Genomic DNA, 23,677 nt, shown 5'->3' on the forward strand with positions numbered 1-23,677 from the left:
ATGGGGTTAATCTGAAACAGTTCGTGATTGCTTGTGGACTTAATTGTGCCTTCTGTGGATGTTACAGAAGTGATTGGAGGTTGCATATGGGTCCCCAGGGGTAGTTGTGCAGAAGGTGGGATTACCAGTCCTTCGGGTTTAGTCCATCATTCATGGAAAGGTGCATGCAGAAATTTAAAGACTATTAAGTTGGCCAAGGCAGAGATTCAATTTAAGTTAGAAAAGTGTCTTCTAGGTTTGTCCCATGATGCAAATGGCATTATTGCCTTCTGTGGTGATGCTGAGATACATATACATATGCATATGCATATACATATACATATACACATACGCATATGCATATGTATGCATATATATATATACACACACTCAATAATCAATTAGATGGAGGACCTCTATTAGGAAGGGAGATGATCATGATGTAGGACACAAAGGCAGAAGAAAAAATACTAATATCCTTATACCTATAGGTTATTGACAAGCCCTTGAAACAGGCAGAGTAAATTCCTGCAAGGACTCAACTGCCTTGATGTTAATAGGTTGGTAGCAGCAAAAGACAATCCTGACCTGAACTCCCAACCCCCACCAGGGTGCTGTAAATCTACTTTAACAGTCAACATTTCCTTGGGAAATTTCCTTTTTCTCTCCACACCCCCAGCTACCTGTTGGCAATCATACACCAAGCAGATGGCCCACTGAGAGACATCAGAAGGGTTGCATGACTATGGTTTTTTAGATTGTAATAAATGACCTTTTCCCAACAACCACTATTCCCCTCAAGGTATTAGAAACCTTGCTTCCAAAATTTCTTAGAGACGTATGCTATCCCAAACTCCCTCCAACTTAAAAGTATATAATGGGCCACACCTCATGACACAGTGCAGCTCTTTCTGCCCCTGAGTCCTGTCCCCATGCTTTCATAAAATCACCTTTTGCATCAGAGACATCTCAAGAATTCTTTTCTTACCATCGGCTTCAAACCCTAATGTTCTTTCCTACATGGGCACCAGAGATTAACAGTTTATATCATAAAAGATGCCTACCTGTAACAGACACATGAAAAAATGTTCATCATCATTAGACATCAGGGAGATTCAAATTAAAAACACATTGTGGTTCCACTTTACACCAGATTGAATGGCCAAAATTAACAAGACAGGAAACACCAAGTGTTGGAGAGGAAGTGCAGAAAAGGAAACCCTCTTACACTGTTGATGGGAATGCAAGTTGGTGCAGCCACTTTGGAAAAGAGTGTGGAGATTCCTTGAGAAATTAAAAATAGAGCTACCCTATGACCCTGCAATTGCACTCCTGGGGATTGATTCCAAAGATACAGATGTAGTAAAAAGAAGGGCCATCTGTACCCAAATGTCCATAGCAGCCATGGCCACAGTCACCAAACTGTGGAAAGAGCCAAGATTCCCTTCAACAGATGAGTGGATAAAGAAGCTCTGGTCCTTATATATAATGGAATATTATGCCTCCATCAGACAGGATGAATACCCAACTTTTATATCAACATGGATGGGACTGGATGAGATTATACTGAGTGCAATGAGTCAAGCAGAGAGAGTCAATTATCATATGGTTTCACTTACATGTGGAGCATAAGGAATAACTCAGAGGACATTGGGAATTGGAGAGGAGAAGTGATTTGGGGGAATCGGAGGAAGAGATGAACCATGAGGGACTATGGACTCTGAGAAACAAACGGGGTTTTGGAGGGAAGGGAGGTGGGAGGGTTGGATGAGTCTGGTGTTGGGTATTAAGGAGGGCATGGATTACATGGAGCACTGGGTGTCATGCATAAACAATGAAACTTGGAACATAGAAAAATAATAAAATTGCAAAAAAAAAAATTGCTGACCTCAAGGGGCAAACCATTGTTTGATAAACATTTCATCTTTCCTTTCTCCTCTGAATATAATCCCTTCCTTGGAACTTCTAAATCCTACTTCCTCCTTATTATATCACCGTGACATAGAAGCTTCAATCACCGTTTGAGCCTCATGTCTTTCACGTTCCCATAATTAAGAACTTCATTGTTTTCTCTACTGAAAATGTCTCATATCATTTTAAGTCTTAGACCAGCTGAAGAATTGAGAACAGCGCAGGAAAAACAAATTTTCCACTCCTCATATTCATTCTGTTGTGTGAACTGACCTTCATGCCTCAGACCTGGAACAGAACATGCAGACAGAGCTGGGGATCAAGGGCAGCCGGAGCTTCATTGCTTTGCCAGCCAAGGAGGCCTCAGCAGGTCTGGCCTTCAAACCTGCAGCCTACCCAAATGAAGGGGCTGGGGGTTTGTAGGGAAATTTGGGATAATGGCCAATTTTCAGAGGAACTGTGTCTGTGCTGCCAGCAGTGTTCATCATGTTGTCAGGGAGGAACCAGGTTCCTGAAACAAAGGGCTGAGAAGTGAGGAGAAGAGGTTTGTGGGGAAGAGAAAGGTTACTTATTTGGAAATGGGAGTCTCACTGAGGTGGGAAGTGAAAGACCCCTGCCCTGGAGAGTCCCCTCCCTTAAGAGATAAATAGGATGGCTTTAGATGTCCTGACAGCAGCCCAGGGTGGCACATGTGTAATTATCAAGACAGAATGTTGTGTGTACATCCCAGACTATCACAAAAATGTCACAGGACTAATAAAAGATATGAATACCCAAATTAAGGCCCTACAAGATCCTTCTCTCTCTCAGTGGATGGTTAAGTTCCTGGTTTGAAGGAGGACTATGGCCAAATCTCCTTTTCGGGCTTCTCATTCTTATCACCTTATTAACCTTAATATGTTGCTTTGTTCCATGTTTCTCTACTTGGTGCCGAGACTCCATTGCTACAATGACTACACCACGACAGATGATCCTTATCGCACACAAGGATGCCTCTTCACTGTCAGCGCTGGATTCAGCTGCCTCCACCTTTCGTAACTCCCTTATACATTCCTACCCTGATCAATATTGACCCCAGTAGGTAGGGACAGCTCTACGCCCCTATTCAGCACGAAGAAGTTACAGAAGATGAGAACTTCCACCTTCAACCACCTTAAAGATTTAAGGGTCAAAATTGTTCAGGGGGGAATGATGAGGGAGCAAGAGGCTGGCTGAGGACAAAGCAAAAGCTGGCGCCTTGCACCCCCCCCCTTTCATCCGCTCCCCTCCATATGTGTAGCATTCCACAGGCACCCCTGACTGCCCTAAAAGAAGAACAAATGGTTATCTTGCAGAGATCACAGTCCTGTAAGGTAGGAGTCTCCTTTGGTTTGCAAATGTCCTTGAGATTTAGAACAAAGAAGTTACCTTGTCAATAGCCCAATTTCCAGGGACACAGAACTCAGTTCCTCAAGCCCTAATGTCACCCTCCCCTCCATGAAAACGGAAGGAGGCGGAGGTAAAAGGAAAAGTAAATAAAGTTGAATTTCTTCTAAACCCAAATCTCATTAACAAGGATGCTTGATGGCAGGAGTGTGACATTCCACCAGGAGACTCCCAATTGTCTTTACTTGATAAGTAACCAGGCCTTCAATATCCTGGTTGTGCTTTTTTTCCGCATGTGTGGGCTAACCGGCCAGTTCTGCTTCTGTTAAGATTGCTTTGTCTGCTTTTCGCCCGGGGTCCCCTGACCCAATCCACTGACGCTGTAAGACCCGCGGATCCCCTTACCCAAGAATCCAACACTGCCACTGGATGCAAACAGCAAGAGGTTTATTGGGACGCAGGTACCGGCGGGTGGTCGGCAGCTCCAGCTAACCGAGCACCCCGACCGAGGGGAAAGCGGGGTTTATATAGACAGGTACAAACAAGTTTTGGGGGGGACGGCGCTGATTGATTGATAGTTTGAACAGGCATATTTGGCGTCAGTGGATTGGGTCAGGGGACCCGCGCGAAAAGCAGACAAAGCAATCTTACAGAAGCAGAACTGGCTGGTTAGCCCATGCATGCGAAAAAAACACTACCAGGATATTGAAGGCCTGGTTACTTATCAAGTAAAGACAATTGGGAGTCTCCTGGTGGAGTGTTACATTCCTGCTATCAAGCATCCTTGTTAATGAGATTTAGGTTTAGAAGAAATTGAACTTTATTTACTTTTCCTTCTACCTCCACCTCCTTCCGTTTCTCATGGAGGGGAGGGTGACATTAGGGCTATTGATAAGGTAACTTCTTTGTTCTAAATCTCAAGGACATTTGCAAACCAAAGGAGACTCCTACCTTGCAGGACTGTGATCTCTGCAAGATAACCATTTGTCCTTCTTTTAGGGCAGTCAGGGGTCCTGAGGAATGCCACACATATGGAGGGGAGCGGATGAAGGGGGGGGGTGCAAGGCGCCAGCTTTTGCTTTGTCCTCAGCCAGCCTCTTGCTCCCTCATCATTCCCCCCTGAACAATTTTGACCCTTAAATCTTTAAGGTGGTTGAAGGTGGAAGGTCTCATCTTCTGTAACTTCTTCGTGCTGAATAGGGGCGTAGAGCTGTCCCTACCTACTCAGGTCAACATTGATCAGGGTAGGAATGTATAGGGAGTTACGAAAGGTGGAGGCAGCTGAATCCGGCGCTGACAGTGAAGAGGCGTCCTCGCGTGCGATAAGGATCGTCTGTCGTGGTGTAGTCATTGTAGCAATGGAGTCTCGGCACCAAGTAGAGAAACATGGAACAAAGCAACATATTAAGGTTAATAAGGTGATAAGAATGAGAAGCCCGAGAAGGAGATTCGGCCATAGTCCTCCTTCAAACCAGGAACTTAACCATCCACTGAGAGAGAGAAAGACCTTGTAGGGCCTTAATTTGGGTATTCATATCTTTTATTAGTCCTGTGACATTTTTGTGATAGTCTGGGATGTACACACAACATTCTGTCTTGATAATTGCACATGTGCCACCCTGGGCTGCTGTCAGGACATCTAAAGCCATCCTATTTATCTCTTAAGGGAGGGGACTCTCGGGCGCCTGGGTGGCTCAGTGGGTTAAGCCGCTGCCTTCGGCTCGGGTCATGGTCTCAGAGTCCTGGGATCGAGTCCCGCATCAGGCTCTCTGCTCAGCGGAGTGCCTGCTTCCCTCTCTCTCTCTCTGCCTGCCTCTCCATCTACTTGTGATTTCTCTCTGTCAAATAAATAAATAAAATCTTTAAAAAAAAAAAAAAAAGGGAGGGGACTCTCCAGGGCAGGGGTCTTTCATTCCCCCCTTTTTCTTTATCATGGATAGAATCTTATATCCATTCGTCTTGTTCCTGCTCTAAGCTTGTCTGGGACTCTGATAGTTTTAGGAGTTGATATTGTTGAGTTAATACCATAGTCTGGATTACAGACAAGCGGTCCTTCGTGAACTGGACAAGCCTATTTAGGATGCAAGGGCCAAATGACAGGATCAATAATAAGATGATAAGGGGTCCCATTAGGATGGATAGCAAGGTTGTGAACCAAGGTGACCTGTTAAACCAATTTTCGAACCAGCCCTGCTGGGATTCGAATTCCCTTTTTCTTTAAGAATAAGAGGTCTAGTCCTCTCCTGTTCTGTAGTACTACCTCTGATAAGGAAGTCAAAGATTTTTCTAAGGCTGTGATTGATTTTTCTATGGCTTCTAAATCATCATTCATAGCAACCTGTAACTGCATGAGCCGATTACCTTGGATTAAGGCGGAAGTCCCTGTTCCAACACCTGCTGTTATTCCCCCGATGCCCAATAGCAAGGCTATAGTCATAGATATAGGCTCCCTCCAACACTCAGCCTTTATCATTTAGCTGGATTTTCCTTCAACAATCACTACTCCAAGCATTGGGGGAACAACTTTTAATCATACTCCAGTCGCTTCACAATGCATTCTAATAGCAGCAGATCAGAACAGTACTGCGTTACTTGCCGACAGAACGGACAGACCTGAGGTCAAGACCTCCATTGGCTCCTTTTATGAGGGCTGTTTTATGCTTGGCTAAAGCGTCTGTTTGCAATCGCATCTCAACAGAGGTGGGGTCATCCATTATCTCCACAAGTCCATAGTTAATCCTATGGAGTGTAATAGGCTGGCTTTTAGGCAATTTCATTATCCCAGCCACACATAAGGTGTTAGTTAAGTTATACAATTGTAGGGGAATCAATCCCATTTTCCAGTTGTTTAATCATGTGTGAGGGGGTTCTACTGGTACCCCCATAAAACACTTAAAGACAATCAATTCTAGAATTTAACATCCATAAAGGTGTGTTATTAAAACATAATTTTTCTCTCTAAAATAACCCTCATTTACAGAGATAGCCAAATCAGGACAAATTCACTTGTGAAACAAGTCCAGTTTTTACAAACTTGGCCTAATTATTTACATAAGCTCAGCAAGAACAGTGAGTGTGATCAATAGATCTTTTAGAATCTGCTTTGCTGGAACTTTGTATAAGGAATCTCTAGGTTGAACTTTTAGTAGCCTCTCTGGGCCAGAAGCCAAGCCCTGTACTTGCCATCAGGCATGCCTGCAATACCTGTCGATTTGGGCGAATTCCTCTTCTGAGGCTGCACCTACCAAGGAGCGACATTCTTTACTCACCTGGTGAGGCTGCTGGGAACTCTGTAAGCAAGGTATCAGGCCAACAGTCCCAAGGGGCTTTATGAATCCAGGTTTCATAAAGTCAACCTTAGTTCCTTTAAACTGCCTGCTCATATCTGAGTCTTTTCAAATATGACATCCCAGTCAAAGCCTTGGTAAAATAACCAGTTTCCAATGGTGTCCTGTTACAAGGAGAACAGATTCTTATTGAACTTATGCAAATGACTGATTGCCATGGAAGAATGCTTACTGAGACTGAAAGACCTTTTGGTTTCAGAGAGTTCAGATAGAGAGAAAAGGTGAATGCTTTGAGCACTTTTACATCTCTATAAGTTACAGATAACTAGGAGGAAGTATCCCTAGCCTGTAAGAGCAAACATTAGAGAGAACCAGCAATGTTTAAAGTAAGACAAAACATTAAGAGACACAACACTATAATCTTTTAGTTCATTTAGTCCCATGTTACTAATTCTGGTGAATGCGGCTTTAGTCAGTTTTGGAAATTCTTACCCATTTCAGTTTTAGGATTTTCAAGTATATCAAATATCTGTATTTGTCCTGAAAGTCCTTTATAGGAATCTCCTTGAAGATAAAACTCATTTTACCAGAGAATTAAAGCAATTATAAATGACAAAAACTCAGAATGGATATGGTTAGAGCTAAAGAGAAACGGGAGTTTACAATTTAGCTGCAAGGAAATCAGGTTATTTCTGTGATACATAACATTTCCATAATTACAGTATCAAGCGGTGATCTCTCAAAACATTAAAACTTTAGGAAGTGCGTAGAATCTCTAGAATAGTTATAGCATTTTCCCAAATGTAACCCAAGGTTTATCATTGGTTCAGTAGTACTTCATGAGCAACTTCGCATACCAAGAAAAAGCCTGAGTTAAAGAGATTTACAATTTAAATCTTGTCAACATTTGCTAAAATCTTAGAAAGTTTTAAAGCACATGCCTAAATATAATTAGGGTTGTTAAACACCTGATAAAACTGATCATAGAAACTCCTTTTTCTGGGCAGGCAAAGAGAAAACCATTTACATTTTCTTAACAGCAGATCAATTGATCTAAGAAAACATTGTCCTTTTGAACAGAGACAATTTCAGTCTTGTACCAATGTACCTTTAAAACCCATTCATTTCAATCTTAGTTCATTCTTGACCATAGCTAAAATTCCTTTTCTGAAGATTTCCCTTCACAAACCTTCTACAACTTTCCTTTGCCTTCAGGTTTTGTCCCAAGTCATTTCCTTCCAAACAATCATCTCATTTAGGACAAAATTACCTTCCTTTACCTTCAACAAAATGTATTCCCATTCCTTAAATCTTTCTTACATATCTCCTACTTTCCTACAGACAGTTTCCCTTTATTTCCATCAGTCTTAGTTACACTAAGCAGAACTTTGTATTCTCAGAAACACCTTAATCTCTAGTGAAGACTAAGTATTAACCAATTGTGAACTGTTACAACAGAATTCTTCAGGTGGCGATTTATGAATCAGTTAAGTGGAAAACAAGTTTACCAACAGATCTAAATACTCTTAGTTTCTTTGCAGTAAGAAGTCAAAAGCACAAGCCTACATCCAGTAATTAATGACCGAGCATTTTATCCTGCTTGGTTAAGACCTAGATGTCCACAATTCAATTCCATTTGTCATCCAAGCAAAACTTTAAAACTTTCGGGTTACCAAAGACTTTGAAAGCTACTTCAGCAATTACCCATTAGAACTTTGAGACAGACAATTAACCATCAGTTTAGTCATTTCTTTGCTAACAAATTTTAATAAATAACACAAGCTTATTTGACCTTCAGTAAACTTTGATAGAATAAAAGCTTCCCATTTACTGCTGTTAACTTCAAAGACAGGTCTTATCTTAATTAAACCAACAAACTTAACTTAGTTCCAACACTGATTTACGTTCCACCTGGACCCACTCCACTTTGAATGTTTACCTGAGACATGCGTGGGAAGATCTGGAGTGGGGAGTGTTAGGTCCAGGGGCTGCTCTTCTTGCTCCTTGACAGTGGAAAGAGAAGGAGCTGTGGTGCATGATCTAGAGGCTAGTCATGCAGGCTGCACGCACCTTGGTGCAGAAACAGAAGGGGAAAACAGGAAACAAAGTGCTGCCAGGAGGCAGAGAAGGGATTCCCGGTTTCAGAGCTCATAAGCCCCAACAGAGGAGCAGAAGCCATGCTTTCCCATCAGCCAGGGGGGAGGGGTTAGGCAGTCCAAGTCAGGCCAGAGAACACAGGGAAACTTCCCCGAAACAAAGAGAGTTTCGGCAGCTGCTTGGGAATATTCCTTATAGTCTCTGTCTCGAGTTAGACCAACCCCAGTTGGCTCCAGTTATAGCCATTAACACGGGAAGTGAGTGAGGGAGAAGCCCCCACATCTATTAGGAGTAACAGAGAGAAATAAAGCCAGAATCCCCTTTGTTAGGGATGGCCCAGCAACCTGGGTTTACTAGAAGAAGGCTTATTTATGTAATTATCATCGAATATGTCAGGAGAAAGTTTACTAGCTGACTCATTTGGGCAAACACATTCCGCAAAAGCCCCTTAGTCTGGGGTCCCTGATCGAAGACCCGCTCTTTGACCTGCAAAATAACATTAATGTTAAAGGTCCCCTCTGCGGGCCATTCAGCCTTGAAGGTGGGCCATTCAGAGGTGCAGAGAGTCTGCCATTTTCTTCTTTTGACTTCCACCGATAAGTTGTTGGCTCGGTTCTGAAGATCTTTCCAGTGACCTAGAGTGAGGCTTAGAGGGGTGGTGAATGTTTGCCCCATCTCAGAGTTAAAAATAACACCAAAGACAATGAGCAGGACACACAGAACAAATAACAAAAAGGACGCTGCGCGATTTCGGCGTAACACCAACAGGATGGTTTCAGACGGCCGCGTGGAACTACGAGTTTCCTCTGCGGCCCACAGACGGACGTATCCCTCGGATACTTGTGGGGCCCCAAAGAACCGGGCCCCTATGATCCTTGGGCCGTCCCCCAGGGTGACAGGGGAGGAGTTTCAGGTTTCAGATGGCCGCGAGGTGGAGCTATTGACCTTAGTATTTATTTTTCCCTCCCGATGTACGATGTTGCAGACAAGGGGAGGGGGATCATTCAGGTGCTGTCCTGCTCGCGTCCCTCGCGGGAGCTTAGGAGCGTCTTGGCTAAGGTCTATCCGTATAAACCCCGGACCAGGCTACTCCAAGGAGTAGATGACCGTTATGCCGTATGACGTTCCGCGAGAATCAGGGTGCAGCCCACTCAGACTCCGTAGCCGAAGCCGTAGAGCCGTACAAACACACTCATACAATCAGGCACTCCTCAGATTCACACGGGTTAGACACCCTCCCATAAACAGAATGTAACCTTAGTCAAGGTGCAACGAGAAAGACACACAAAACAATTAACGAGCCGGCAAAGACAAAAACCTTGCGGTGCACCGTACAAATTCCACTGGCCTACAAAAGGAGTCTCGAGACCTCCTCTCAGTGGACAAATTCCGTCCAGGGCCGAGGGGTTCCTCTGGAATGGACAGACGGATATAACCCTCGGACAGATGTGGGGCCTCGAACCCCACTGATCCCTGGGGCGTCCCCCGAGGGTGGCAGGGGAGAAGTCCGAGTTCGTCAACTCCTTCTCAAGCTGCCTACAGATACAGAGCCCCTACGCGTAGAGGTACAGTCCTATACGAGCGTATAGGCGGACCACGGCCGTACAAGATAGGAGACAGGAGCCGAAACGAGAACATAAAACAGAACAGAAACAGAAACAGAAACAGAAACAGAACAGAACAGAAGCAGAAGAGGGCTGGCCAGCTATCTTACCTCCCGGTGGGAGTCCGTTGGATCCCTGGGCAGGAGTCCGATGATCTCGGTAGGACCTCCAAATGAAAGACCCGCGGATCCCCTTACCCAAGAATTCAACACTGCCACTGGATGCAAACAGCAAGAGGTTTATTGGGGCGCAGGTACCGGCGGGTGGTCGGCAGCTCCAGCTAACCGAGCACACCGACCGAGGGGAAAGCGGGGTTTATATAGACAGGTACAAACAAGTTTTGGGGGGGACGGCGCTGATTGATTGATAATTTGAACAGGCATATTTGGCGTCAGTGGATTGGGTCAGGGGACCCCGCGCGAAAAGCAGACAAAGCAATCTTACAGAAGCAGAACTGGCTGGTTAGCCCATGCATGCGAAAAAAACACTACCAGGATATTGAAGGCCTGGTTACTTATCAAGTAAAGACAATTGGGAGTCTCCTGGTGGAGTGTTACATTCCTGCTATCAAGCATCCTTGTTAATGAGATTTAGGTTTAGAAGAAATTGAACTTTATTTACTTTTCCTTCTACCTCGCCTCCTTCCGTTTCTCATGGAGGGGAGGGTGACATTAGGGCTATTGATAAGGTAACTTCTTTGTTCTAAATCTCAAGGACATTTGCAAACCAAAGGAGACTCCTACCTTGCAGGACTGTGATCTCTGCAAGATAACCATTTGTCCTTCTTTTAGGGCAGTCAGGGGTCCTGAGGAATGCCACACATATGGAAGGGAGCGGATGAAGGGGGGGGTGCAAGGCGCCAGCTTTTGCTTTGTCCTCAGCCATCCTCCTGCTCCCTCATCATTCCCCCCTGAACAATTTTGACCCTTAAATCTTTAAGGTGGTTGAAGGTGGAAGGTCTCATCTTCTGTAACTTCTTCGTGCTGAATAGGGGCGTAGAGCTGTCCCTACCTACTCAGGTCAACATTGATCAGGGTAGGAATGTATAGGGAGTTACGAAAGGTGGAGGCAGCTGAATCCGGCGCTGACAGTGAAGAGGCATCCTCGCGTGCGATAAGGATCGTCTGTCGTGGTGTAGTCATTGTAGCAATGGAGTCTCGGCACCAAGTAGAGAAACATGGAACAAAGCAACATATTAAGGTTAATAAGGTGATAAGAATGAGAAGCCCGAGAAGGAGATTCGGCCATAGTCCTCCTTCAAACCAGGAACTTAACCATCCACTGAGAGAGAGAAAGACCTTGTAGGGCCTTAATTTGGGTATTCATATCTTTTATTAGTCCTGTGACATTTTTGTGATAGTCTGGGATGTCCACACAACATTCTGTCTTGATAATTGCACATGTGCCACCCTGGGCTGCTGTCAGGACATCTAAAGCCATCCTATTTATCTCTTAAGGGAGGGGACTCTCCAGGGCAGGGGTCTTTCAACACCAAGTATGCCTGTTCAAAGGATCAATCAATCAGCGCCGTCCCCACCCAAAACTTGTTTGTACCTGTCTATAAAAACCCCCGCTTTCCCCTCGGTCGGTGTGCTCGGTTAGCTGGAGCTGCCGACCACCTGCCTGAGCCCCAATAAACCTCTTGCTGTTTGCATCCAGTGGCAGTGTTGGATTCTTGGGTAAGGGGATCCGCGGGTCTTACATGAGCATTATTTTTGGGTGGTTATCAAAGGCAGATAAAGGAAGAGCTCTGAAATCTTGTGTTTACCTTGAAAGAGACAGTTGCATTTATTTGGGAAAGTTCGGTCTGTCAGGGGTCTCCCTCTGTGTAACAGAAAGAGAGAGAAGGAACCAATCTCCAGAAACCTGATGGTGGAGAAGGCAGGGCTCGAACTCTGCTTCCAGCCCCAGCCTTGGTTCCCCTGCTTGGCCTGGTCACCTCCCCAGTTCCTTCCCAGGAGGGTCACCTGTGGAGTTTCAGAAAGGATCGTCTCTGCGGGCCTCCCGCTCACATTCTTGTCAGTTGGTTTGGGCGAAAACAACACTGTTGTGTTAATTACGGGCTCCAGGTGATTCTCAGTGAGGCCAGGGCGGAGCCCGAGGGCTTTTTGGTGGTTTTCCAAGAGTGGGTTTGCGGCTTTGGTCTCTGCTCCCTGAGTCTGGGAGGGTCGGGTCCCTCCAGCCCTCGGTTCTGATGCTGACACTGAAATTGTGAGTGGCGGTGGCAGGGGACCCCTCTCTCTCCACAAAGCAGGTGAGGAAAATGCAGCGATGGGTGTCCTCACGGGAGCTCACAGTTTCTGAGCTGCTCCGGACACAAAGGACTGGGAAGTTGGGCCTTTTCTGCATCTCTTGAGTCCTGCCTGCCGGTGAGCGTTGAGGAGAAGGAGCTCTGTTGCTGGATTTTAGGGCATTTTCTCCTGATGCAGCTGTGATTTCCCCACAGATCCCTCGTGAGGACGAAATCTAGAGGTGGAGGCGAAGGCAGAAATGGCCGGTTCTCAGGTGAGCCTGGTGTCCCCGCGGAGCAGAGCCATGTCCTCTTTTTCTCCGCAGACCCTCTCGTTTAGAAGGTACAGATGATGCCTCGAGTCCGGGTGCTTCTTGCTTCTGTGTTCACCTGTTTTTAAGATCTGGTCAGAAGTTATACTCACGGTTAGGTCTTTAGAATGCTTCTCCATGTCCCAGAGCCTTCTGTCCTGTCCCAACCTGGCTTCGATAGGGCATCAGTCATTGTCACTTTGAATTAAAGCCCCTCGAGGAGTGAAAATATTCCGTTGGTGGCAGATCCGGAGGGGAAGGTGTCAAGTCCGAGATTCCTGTGGCTGATGAGGTCTGGTCCTGGGATATCAGGGAGGGAAATAATTTCTCATTTGGGCTTTTTTGCATTCTTGATCAGCTGTGTGCAGCCAGGGAGTAAGGAAATGCAGATAAAAACTTGAAGGGTATGAGGTCCAGAAAAAGGTTGAAAATTCCCATTCTAAAAAAGGGTGCGGGTATGTCTAGATTTTTAGAATGTGAAACAGATATTCTATTTAAAAGATACTATAGGAGTTGCGCCTGGGGGGGGGGGTCTCAATTGACTAAGCTTGGACTTTTGATTTCAGCTCAGGTAGGAATCTCAGGGTCCTGGATTGGTATTCCCGTTTCTGTCTCTGCGCCCAGAGGGAGGCCGCTTGAGATTCAATATTCCCTCTTCTGCCCATGTCCATCTCCTCTGAAATACAAATAAATCTTGGGGACCAAGGGTGGTTCAGTTGGTTAAGAGGGCTTTCTGCCTTCAGCCCAGGTCGTGATCCTGGGATTTGGGATGCAGCCTCACATCGGACCCCCAATGGGCCAGCATCCTCCTCTCCCTCTCCTTCTACCTGGTGGGAGGCCTCTTTGTTTTCTCTCTCACTCTCTTTGAAATAAGTAAATAAAATCCTTTTTAAAAAAATATTTATTTGTTAGAAAATGAATGAGAGGGCACAAGTATGTGAGCAGTGGGTAGAGAGAGAATGCTCCCTGCTGAGCAAGGACCACCCCCCATCCCCCATCCCACCTCCCCCCCCAACCCAATCCCCACCCCCACCTTCCCGCCCCAAGGTGGGAGGCATTCCCAGGACCTTGGGTCACGTCCTGAGCCCAAGGCTGATGCTCAACTCAGTGAATCATCCAGGCATTCCAATAAATAATTTTTTTTAAGATTATTTATTTATTTATTTGACAGAGAGATGACAAGCAGGCAGAGAGGCAGGCAGAGAGAGAGAGGAGGAAGCAGGCTCCCCACTGAGCAGAGAGCCCTATGAGGGGCTCGACCCCAGGACGCTGGGATCATGACCTGAGCCGAAGGCAGCGGCTTAACCCACTGAGGCACCCAGGCGCCCCCCAATAAATAAAATTTTTAAAAAGAAGATTATATAGGGGCACCTGGGTGGCTCAGTGGGTTAAAGCCGCTGCCTTCAGCTCAGGTCATGGTCCCAGGGTCCTGGGATTGAGCCCCACATCGGCCTCCCTGCCCGGCGGGGAGCCTGCTTCCTCCTGTCTCTCTATCTGCCTGCCTCTCTGCCTACTTGTAATCTGTCTGTCAAACAAATAAATAAAACTAAAAAAAAGAAGATTATATAAATCTTTAGTAATTAGAATTTAAAAAAGGACTAAACTAGTGATTTCTAGCACAGGGAAGCTGTGGTGGCTCAGTGTTGTGTCTCTGTCCATCGCATGGGGCCCCAGATGTGGGTCCATGATTGGCTGGAAGCCCGTCCAGCAGCACTGATGGAATTCCCCTGAGGCAAGGCAAGGACTGGAGACATTAATTGAAGACCTAAGAGAAGAGCAGGCAGGAAGGCACAGGTGAGCTTGTCTGCAAGGAGCGGTGGGTAGGGGGTTTTCTTAAAGGGGAGTTATGGGGAACATGTGGAACCTTCCCATTTTTGGTCATTGTACTTGGTTTCAGAAGCCCATTGGTTCATTAGGGCCTTGGGAATTTTGAGGTGGGTCCCCCGATGGGCCTGTCTGGACTCGGCCAAGTGGTCACTGGGGTCCTTCCTCCACTCCTTTGCTCAAGCCTGCTTGCGTAAAAGCAGCAGTGAAAAGTACAGTGATTGAATTGTTTATGTATATCCAGTGTATTTCCAAAATTAGGTTTGTATTCTGAATTCCTGCTTTGAGTCCACAGGAATCACCAGGGACGGTGTGTCCTTTGATGTGCATTAGGGGCCTATAGCAGTTTGTTTCCATTCAGCTGATATGAACTTCTTTTATTGGCTTGGTGCTGTCTGCTGGATCCTCCCCTGAAAAGTTCCTATTTTCCCTCCTGTCATTTGTAAGGAACATAAGGTACTAGGCAATATGCAGAAACTATCACATTTCAGATATAAACTTCTTTGATCTCGGGTAATCTAGCTGGTAGATTCTTTCTTTCTTCCTGTCTTTCTTTCTGAACATATTCTCAGTTGAGAGAGAGAGAGCACATGAGTGAGGAAAGGGGGAACGGGAGAAGCAGATTCACCACTGAGTGGGGAGCCCAACTTAGGGCTCCATGCCAGGGGTCTGGGATCACAACCTGAGCTGAAGGCAGACAAGGCAGACCCTTAACCTACATCTTCAGGGTCCCCTTCCTTGTAGTTTCTGAGGAGGAGAACAACGTCAAAGGATGTGTGGACGGGCACCTGTTTGGCTCAGTTGGTGAAGCAACTGCCTTCTGCTTGGGTCATGTTCCCAGAGTCTGGGGATCAAATCCCTCATCGGGTTCCCAGCTCCACGGGGAGTCTGCTTCACCTTCTGAACTTCCCTCTCATTCTCTCCCTCAATGTTTCTCTCTCAAATAAACAAATTATTTTTTAATATTTTATTTATTTATTTGACAGACAGAGATCACAAATAGGCAGAGAAGCAGGCGAGAGGAGGAAGCAGGTTCCCCGGAGTAGAGAGTCCGATGTGGGGCTCGATCCCAGGACCCTGGGATCATGACCTGAGCTGAAGGCAGAGGCTTTAACCCACTGAGCCACCAAGGTGCCCCCCAAATAAATAAATTCTTAAAAAAAAAAAAAGGTGTGGATAATGTTGGGTCCCCCCAAAATTGGGTACCCCAATAAGGGGTCCGTGATTAAAGGAGTGAGACTGATACAAAGCAAAAGCCAAGCAAAGCTTTATTTCACGCCAAGCATCAAGAATCAGACCAACCGTCAAACAGACTGGTCGGGGCTGCCCCTACAGAGAGGATGATCCCTCCTTTCCAGACTAACTTTTATAGAGCAAAGGCCATGTGGTTGGGCCTGGCCACACACAGGTGGCCAATGACATTGTAACACAGAGAGGAAACGCCATAGTGATGCTAGGTGACCAATTGGATTAAAAAATTTACCCTAGTAGACATTTGAACCAGCCTATCACACCTTGGTTAGGATTGGCGCCAAAAGGCTCCCAAAGGGCGGGGACCCATACTCCTTGGTAGCTAGGAGACAGTATGTCACCCCACTGGGCCTGACCCACCTTTGTAGTTGGACTTTGTTACATGGGACTGGTTTCCCAGACTTACTTTTAAATAAGTTCCCCTTGGGGGGGGGGCAAGGTCAATTTAAGTCTTAACAAAAGGGCAGTTCAACTGGGGTGGGGCTGCTCTGGCTGAATAGATCTTACAGATAAAATTAAATTTCCTTCAACTTCCAACCTAGAAAAATATAAGAAAGGCAGAGTAGGACATTCCTCAGGGAATTCACAACTACTTCAAGGTTAATGTCTTGTTGGATGCAAAAAGCATCCTTAGCTTGATAATAGCCAGACTTCCAGCATCCTCTAATTCCTCTTTAACATTTAAAAGTTGCTTTGGAGGGACGCCTGGGTGGCTCAGTTGGTTAAGCAGCTGCCTTCGGCTCAGGTCATGATCCCAGGGCCCTGGGATCGAGTCCCACATTGGGCTCCTTGCTCAGCAGGGAGCCTGCTTCTCCCTCTGCCTCTGCCTGCCTCTCTGTCTGCTTGTGCTCGCTCGCGCTCTCTCCCTCTGTCTCTAAAAAATAAATAAAATCTTTAAAAAAAAAAAAAAGATAAAAGTTGCTTTGGAGACTTCTTGAACTCTATTCCCTAAATGTAGCTTGGCCAGCCTCCTTCAAGCTTGTGGCCCACTGATAGGTATCTGGAGGGTCTCCTGACTAAACTGTTACTCTACAGTGAGTGGCCTCATCAAAACACCAACTGGGAGGCCCTGAGGATCCTGGAAACTTGCCTCCAAATTCCTAACTAGCCTCCTGCTATCCCTCACCCCCTCCCCACCTGACAGCAGAGAAGCAGTCACTGCTCACAACTTTCCTCTCCCCATGCTTTAGGACCACAGTGTTTGTACCACGGGTATCTCAACAATCTTTTTTTTTTTTTTTTTAAAGATTTTATTTATTTATTTGTCAGAGAGAGAGGAGTGAGAGTGAGCACAAGCAGACAGAGTGGCAGGCAGAGGCAGAGGGAGAAGCAGGCTCCCTGCTGAGCAAGGAGCCCGATGTGGGACTCGATCCCAGGACGCTGGGATCATGACCTGAGCCGAAGGCAGCCGCTTAACCAGCTGAGCCACCCAGGCATCCCTCTCAACAATCTTTTCTTAATCATTCATTCCAGAACCCCAATATCTCACATCAGAAACATGTCTAGAATTGCTTGACCATAGGCTCCTCTCCCACATCCCAACACTTTGCACTGGACAAGGAGGGCTGTCACCTCTGTGTAGTTGATAGAGCTGACTTCTGGGAGTGAAAGGAGTGAAAGTTCTCAGCCAGGCAGCCCCCTGCCCCATAGGTTTTTCTTTTAGAGAAGGAAAGGTCAGGTCTGGTTCAAGGTGGTGACACTAACTTCCTCTTTCATCTTAGGGACCATCGTGAACTGTGTCAATGGCCACTTGGTGACTGTGGTATTTATTGCAGGGACAGCTCACATTCAGGGATGTGGCCATAGAATTCTCCCTGGAGGAGTGGGGATGCCTGACCCACACTCAGCGGCAACTGTACAGGGATGTGATGTTGGAGAACTATGGACACCTCTGCTTCCTGGGTGAGGACGACTCCTTCCAGATTTCCCAAACCCCACTCAGGGTTCTGTTGTTTTTAACTTTATTTATTTTTTATTAACATATAATGTAATATTAGCCCCAGGGGACAGGTCTGTGAATCACCTGGTTTACACACTTCACAGCACTCACCATAACACATACCTTCCTCAATGTCCATAACTCAACCATCCTCCCCCTACCCCTCTCCCTGCCGGCAACCCTCAGTTTGTTTTGTAAGATTAAGAGTCTCTTATCGTTTGTCTCTCTCCCAATCCCACCTTATTTTTTTCCTTCCTTACCCCCCAAACCCACCACTTTGCCTCTCAAATTCCTCATATCAAGGAGATCATATGATAATTGTTTTTCACTGATTGACTTACTTCCCTCAGCATAATACCCTCTAGTTCCATCCATGTCATCACAAATGGCAAGATTTCATTTCTTTTGATGACTGCATAGTATTCCATTGTGTATATATACCACATCTTTATCCATTCATCTGTTGATAGACATCTAGGTTCTTTCCATATTTTGGGTATTGTGGACATTGCTGTAAATATTCAGGTGCATGTGCCCCTTTGGATCACTACATTTGTATCTTTAGGGGAAATACCCAGTAGTGTGATTGCTGGGTCGTAGGGTAGCTCTATTTTCAACTTTTGAGGAACCTCCATGCTGTTTTCCAGAGTGGCAGCACCAGCTTGCATTCCCACCATCAGTGGAGGAGGGTTCCCTTTTCTCTGCATCCTTGGCCAGCATCTGTCATTTCCTGACTTGCTAATTTTAGCCATTCTGTCTGGCGTGCCCACTCAGGGTTTTATTCCTTCCTGTGAAGACTGTCTCTGAGAATTCTCTTTGAATGACTGGAATTCAGATCCAGGCAGAGAGGGAAATAAGTAGAGGTTTGTAGATGGAGAAAAATCTTGATGATACTTCCTATCCAGCCTTGGCTTCTCCTTCCTCAAGGTAATATCAACCCTAGTGTAGATGAATGGCAATTCTAAACACTTGATGACAGAATGGCATTGTTTACCTCTTAAACTGAAATTTCCCATTCTCTCTTTTTTTAATGTTTAAAAATTAAAAAAAAGGTTTTTTAAGGGACGCCTGGGTGGCTCAGTTGGGTAGGCGGCTGCCTTTGGCTCAGGTCATGATCCCAGCGTCCTGGGATTGAGTCCCACATTGGGCTCCTTGTTTGGCGGGGAGCCTGCTTCTCCCTCTGCCTCTGCCTGCCACTCTGTCTGCCTGTGCTCGCTCTCGCTTCTCTCTCTATGACAAATAAATAAATAAAATTTAAAAAAAAATTTTTTTTAAAGATTTCATTTATTTGACAGACAGCAATCACAAGTAGGCAGAGGGGCAGGCGGGGAGTTGGGAGAAAGCAGGCTCCCCGCTGAGCAGAAAAGGTGATGTGGGGATTGATCCCAGGATTCTGGGATCATGACCTGAGCTGAAGGCAGAGGCTTTAACCCACTGAGCCACCCAGGTGCCCCGAAATTTTCTCTTATTATTATGTCTACTACTTGGAAGTGGAGGTCAGGATGTGAACATTGGAGATGCCTCCTGTGTGTTCTAAAGGGACTGTTGGGCAACAGCGTTCACAAAACAATTTTCTAGAATTGTACAATGTCCTTTCTTCTCTACTGAACACAAGCCTGATGGGAAGTTAGAATCGGCAGCAATAGTCACTTTCCTTTTTCCTCATAAACAGGTCTCCTTCTGTCAAAGCCAGACCTGATCATGTTTTTGGAGCAGTTCTGGGATGCAAAGAGAAAGGAGACTGTAGGCTTCCATCCAGGTAGGTGAGAATGAATGAGGCAGATGACAGAGGGGAGGTCCAAGTCTGAAGGAGGAAGGTAGACCTTAAGCTGTGATTCGAGTAGCTCTCCTTGAATGAAAATCAGCTGGAGACATGCCCAGTTCTATCTCTCTCACTGGATCCCAGAGGGACATCTTTTCTCTGACATTATCAAGCTCTTGAATTTTCTAGGGATTCTCCTTCAGCTCTAGTAATGGTCCATCACATCCACAGGAAGAGCCAGGAGACTGATTGGAGGTGGAGGACCCCCCCTAATCTAAGAGCTACTCCATTTCTGTGAGGACCTGGGGAAATCTCTCTATTTTCTGAGGACCCATACGCTCTGGCCTTTGTCAATTCTGATTTTCATCATGAGACAAGTAGGTCAGGGTAGTTGTATGCACACTGGGGTTTAGTGCAGAAATTCCCAAAACACTGGAGACAGATTTTTTTTTTTAAAGATTATTTATTTATTTATTTGACAGAGATCACAAGTAGGCAAGAGAGGCAGGCAGGGAGAGAGAGGAGGAAGCAGGCTCTCCGCGGAGCCGAGAGCCCGATGTGGGGCTCGATCCCAGGACCCTGGGATCATGACCTGAGCTGAAGGCAGAGGCTTTAACCCACTGAGCCACCCAGGTGCCCCCTGGAGACAGATTTTTTTTTTTTTTTTAAATTTTTATGGTCTATCTTTTTTTTATTTTTAATTTTTTTAAAGATTTTATTTATTTATTTGAGAGAGAGACAGTGAGAGAGAGCATGAGCGAGGAGAAGGTCAGAGAGAGAAGCAGACTCCCCATGGAGCTGGGAGCCCGATGTGGGACTCGATCCCGGGACTCCAGGATCATGACCTGAGCCGAAGGCAGTCGTCCAACCAACTGAGCCACCCAGGCGTCCCTGGAGACAGATTTTTAATGTTTTCTGGCTTATGCTTTCCATTCCAGCTTTAATCTTAGTCTTAAAAAATTGTCATTCAGTAACTTCATCGATAACAAAGCACCACCGTAAGATGAAGAAATGTACTGCTTTATTTCTCTTCAAATGGTCTTTTTTCTTTTTTTCCTTTGTATTAAATACAGAAATTTCCACTCTATGAGTTCCATTCCCCAGTGGTGAAATAATGTAATGTCTCTGTTTCTTAGAATTCCTACGTAATTTCTATTGGGAAACTAGCACATTTAGAACTTGAACTTGTAGCCTTTAATAATAATCTCATTTATTACCTTATTTTTTTTTTAAGATTTTATTTATTTATTTGACAGAGAGAAATCACAAGTAGTCGGAGAGGCAGGCAGAGAGAGAGAGGGAAGCAGGCTCCCTGCTGAGCAGAGAGCCCGATGCGGGACTCGATCCCAGGACCCTGAGATCATGACCTGAGCCGAAGGCAGCGGCTTAACCCACTGAGCCACCCAGGCGCCCTATTACCTTATTTTTAAATAATTGCATCATCGTATGTTTCTTCTATGAACTTCTTGTGACTTTGTCATGTGTGTTTTCACTTTCTAGTCAGTTCTATATGAGATTTAGCTCTGAATTTTTTACCTCAAATGTCCCGATACGACATGGGCATGTGCTTTCTAAGAAGTGAGTTAGGCAATTAGTAAAATTCCCACATATTTTCTTTAAAAATTTTATTTGTTCAAGACACACAGAGAGAGAATGAATAGGGAAAGGGCAAAAGGAGAGGGAGAAGCAGACTTCCTGCTAATCAGGGAGCCCTATGTGGAGCTGGATCTCCAAACCCTGAGCCCAGGACCTGAGATGAAGGTAGCTCCTTGACTGACCATGCCCCCCCAGGTACCCCAGTCCCCTATGTTTGAAATATCCTTGTGTTCAGTAATGCAGTGTTGCTTCATGGGAAATTAATCATGAGCTTTTTCTTCTACTTTCCTCAGAATGTATCAGAATTTAACCCCCAATACTAATTTCATATACACTGTTTCTTAGCATATTTTCCAACTTTCATAGTATTTGTTTATTTAGAAGTGAAGATATTGTTCGTTTCCTCTGTCGTAAAGAATGGATTATAGCATTACATTCTGTGTATGAGGAGGAATATATTAATAATGTAATACATCTCTTTCAAGCTGCTTAAGTGTTTGTAAAATTTTCATTTATACCTTTTTATGATTGATTTTAATGAGAATTCTCTATAATTTTATAGTCCATAAAGGCATGCCAATCAAATGCTTCCTTTTCATGGGTACGAGGATACTGTTTAAAATTACGGTTATAGAGAAGTTTCTTTTTCTGTCATGCATCAATGTTTTATTTAGAATTTCTTGGGTTGATTTTTCTCTTACTCTGTTTTCCTAATAATGTGCTTCCTAGGTCTGGTTTATTGCACAATATTAGTGAGGTGTGGATTGGGTTTTATCTGTGTGTGTTATTACAGGGAGAGAATTTTCAGCTCAGTGTATTTCAAGACCATGTGAGTGTAATTTACTCATTAATGTAACTCAAAACAGAATGACCTTTATGCTTTTTGCCTGTAAATTATGTGTGTCTGTCTTGTATTTGTATGTTGCACATACATACTGTGTGACCCCTACTCTTTTTCTCCATGATGAGTCGTCAGTGAATGTTGTACTATGTCTAGGTGAGTCGTCATCAATACAGAATTCATTTCATCATATATTTGTGGGTGAATTTTTATTCTCTCTGCATGAGAGACTTTTTTGAATTCAAAGTAATTTTCATCATTTTATACTTCTGTATCATGTTTTGGTATGAAATATGAAAGATTTATTTTATCTTTAATTGTAGGATTAATACCCATGATATGCCTTGGTAACTTTCTCATTGACTTTTCTATCTTCCATGAGTATTTTCGTTGTGGTTACCTTAAAGATTCTTTAAAACAGGGACGCCTGGGTGGCTCACTTGGTTGGACGACTGCCTTCGGCTCAGGTCATGATCCTGGAGTCTCGGGATCGAGTCCCGCATCAGGCTCCCAGCTCCGTGGGGAGTCTGCTTCTCTCTCTGACCTTCTCCTCGTTAATGCTCTCTCTCACTGTCTCTCTCTCAAGTAAAAAAAAAAAAAAAAAGATTCTTTAAAACAACTTAGCTGCAGGGGTGCCTAGGTGGCTCAGTCGGTTAAAAAGCCGCTGCCTTCAGCTCAGCTCATGGTCCAGGGTCCTAAGATCGAGTCCTGCATCAGGCTCTCTGCTCAGTGGGGAGCCTGCTTCCTCTTCTCTCTCTCTCTCTCTCTCTCTGCCTGCCTCTCTGCAAACTTGAGATCTCTGTCTGTCAAAAAATAAAATCTTAAAAAAAAAAAAAACTTAGCTGCAAAATAAACCATTTAAAACTCAGTGTCAGTTACATAGAAAACTCTTCTTCCTGTCTCCATCCCTGCACCCCCTGCCCACTTTGTTACTGGTATCACAAATTCTTTTATGTTGTGTACTTCATGACCTACATTGATGATTTTTTAAAAACAAAACTCCGGGGGCACCTGGGTAGCTCTGTGGGTTAAGCCTCTGCTTTTGGCTCAGGTCAGGATCTCAGGGTCCTGGGATGGAGCCCCTCATTGGGCTCTCTGCTCAGCAGGGAACCTGCTGCTTTCTCTTCCTCTGCTTACTTGTTTTCTCTCTGCCAAATAAATAAATAAATTCTTAAAAAGACAAAACTGTGTAGCAGATGTGACTGGTATCTCATTACAATACTGAAGCTTTGTGTAATTGTCTACATATTTATGTTCAGTGGAAGCTTTGTGTTCTTCTGTGGTTCAGTTTCTGATTAGAATCCTTTTGTTTCATCTAGAAAGGCTTCCTTTAATGGTTCTTGGAGGACAGATCTACTGGTAAATGTAGAGGGGCTTTCACTTGGGAATGTCTTTGTTTCTGCCTCTATGGAAAAGAATTTTTCTAGGCTAAGTATTGTTGGAGGCTATTTTTCAATCTTTGAGTACCTGAGTACCATTCCTGTTTGGACTACTGAGAACCCTACTAGTGATTTTCTTACTTTCTTTTTCTTTTTTTTTTTAAATTTTATTTATTTATTTGACAGACAGAGATCACAAGTAGGCAGAGAGGCAGGTAGAGAAGGGGAGGCAGGCTCCCTGCTGAGCAGAGAGCCCTTGCAGGGCTCCATCCCAGGATCTTGAGATCATGACCTGAGCTGA

At 44.9% G+C, this 23,677-nt stretch overlaps 1 protein-coding gene and 1 long non-coding RNA gene across 3 annotated transcripts in view; one reads left to right on the forward strand and one right to left on the reverse strand.

Annotated features, from left to right (window-relative positions):
* Positions 1-23,677, forward strand: part of LOC116579134 (zinc finger protein 345-like) — a 43,164-nt gene that overhangs the window by 7,912 nt on the left and 11,575 nt on the right. For both annotated transcript variants that reach the window (XM_032324112.1, XM_032324113.1), the window contains exons 2-4: positions 12,690-12,748; positions 17,635-17,761; positions 19,471-19,557. In XM_032324112.1, coding sequence (XP_032180003.1) covers positions 12,734-12,748; positions 17,635-17,761; positions 19,471-19,557 — 229 coding nt within the window. In that variant the 5' untranslated portion in view covers positions 12,690-12,733. The remainder of the gene's footprint in view (positions 1-12,689; positions 12,749-17,634; positions 17,762-19,470; positions 19,558-23,677) is intronic.
* Positions 10,001-18,951, reverse strand: LOC116579177. The gene is made up of 4 exons (XR_004281161.1): positions 18,941-18,951; positions 11,781-11,786; positions 10,981-10,982; positions 10,001-10,094 (listed from the first exon to the last, which is right to left on the reverse strand). It is a non-coding gene; the product is annotated as an uncharacterized LOC116579177 (long non-coding RNA).

Source organism: Mustela erminea, chromosome 19 (genome assembly GCF_009829155.1).
Source record: "Mustela erminea isolate mMusErm1 chromosome 19, mMusErm1.Pri, whole genome shotgun sequence".
Taxonomy (NCBI): domain Eukaryota; kingdom Metazoa; phylum Chordata; class Mammalia; order Carnivora; family Mustelidae; genus Mustela; species Mustela erminea.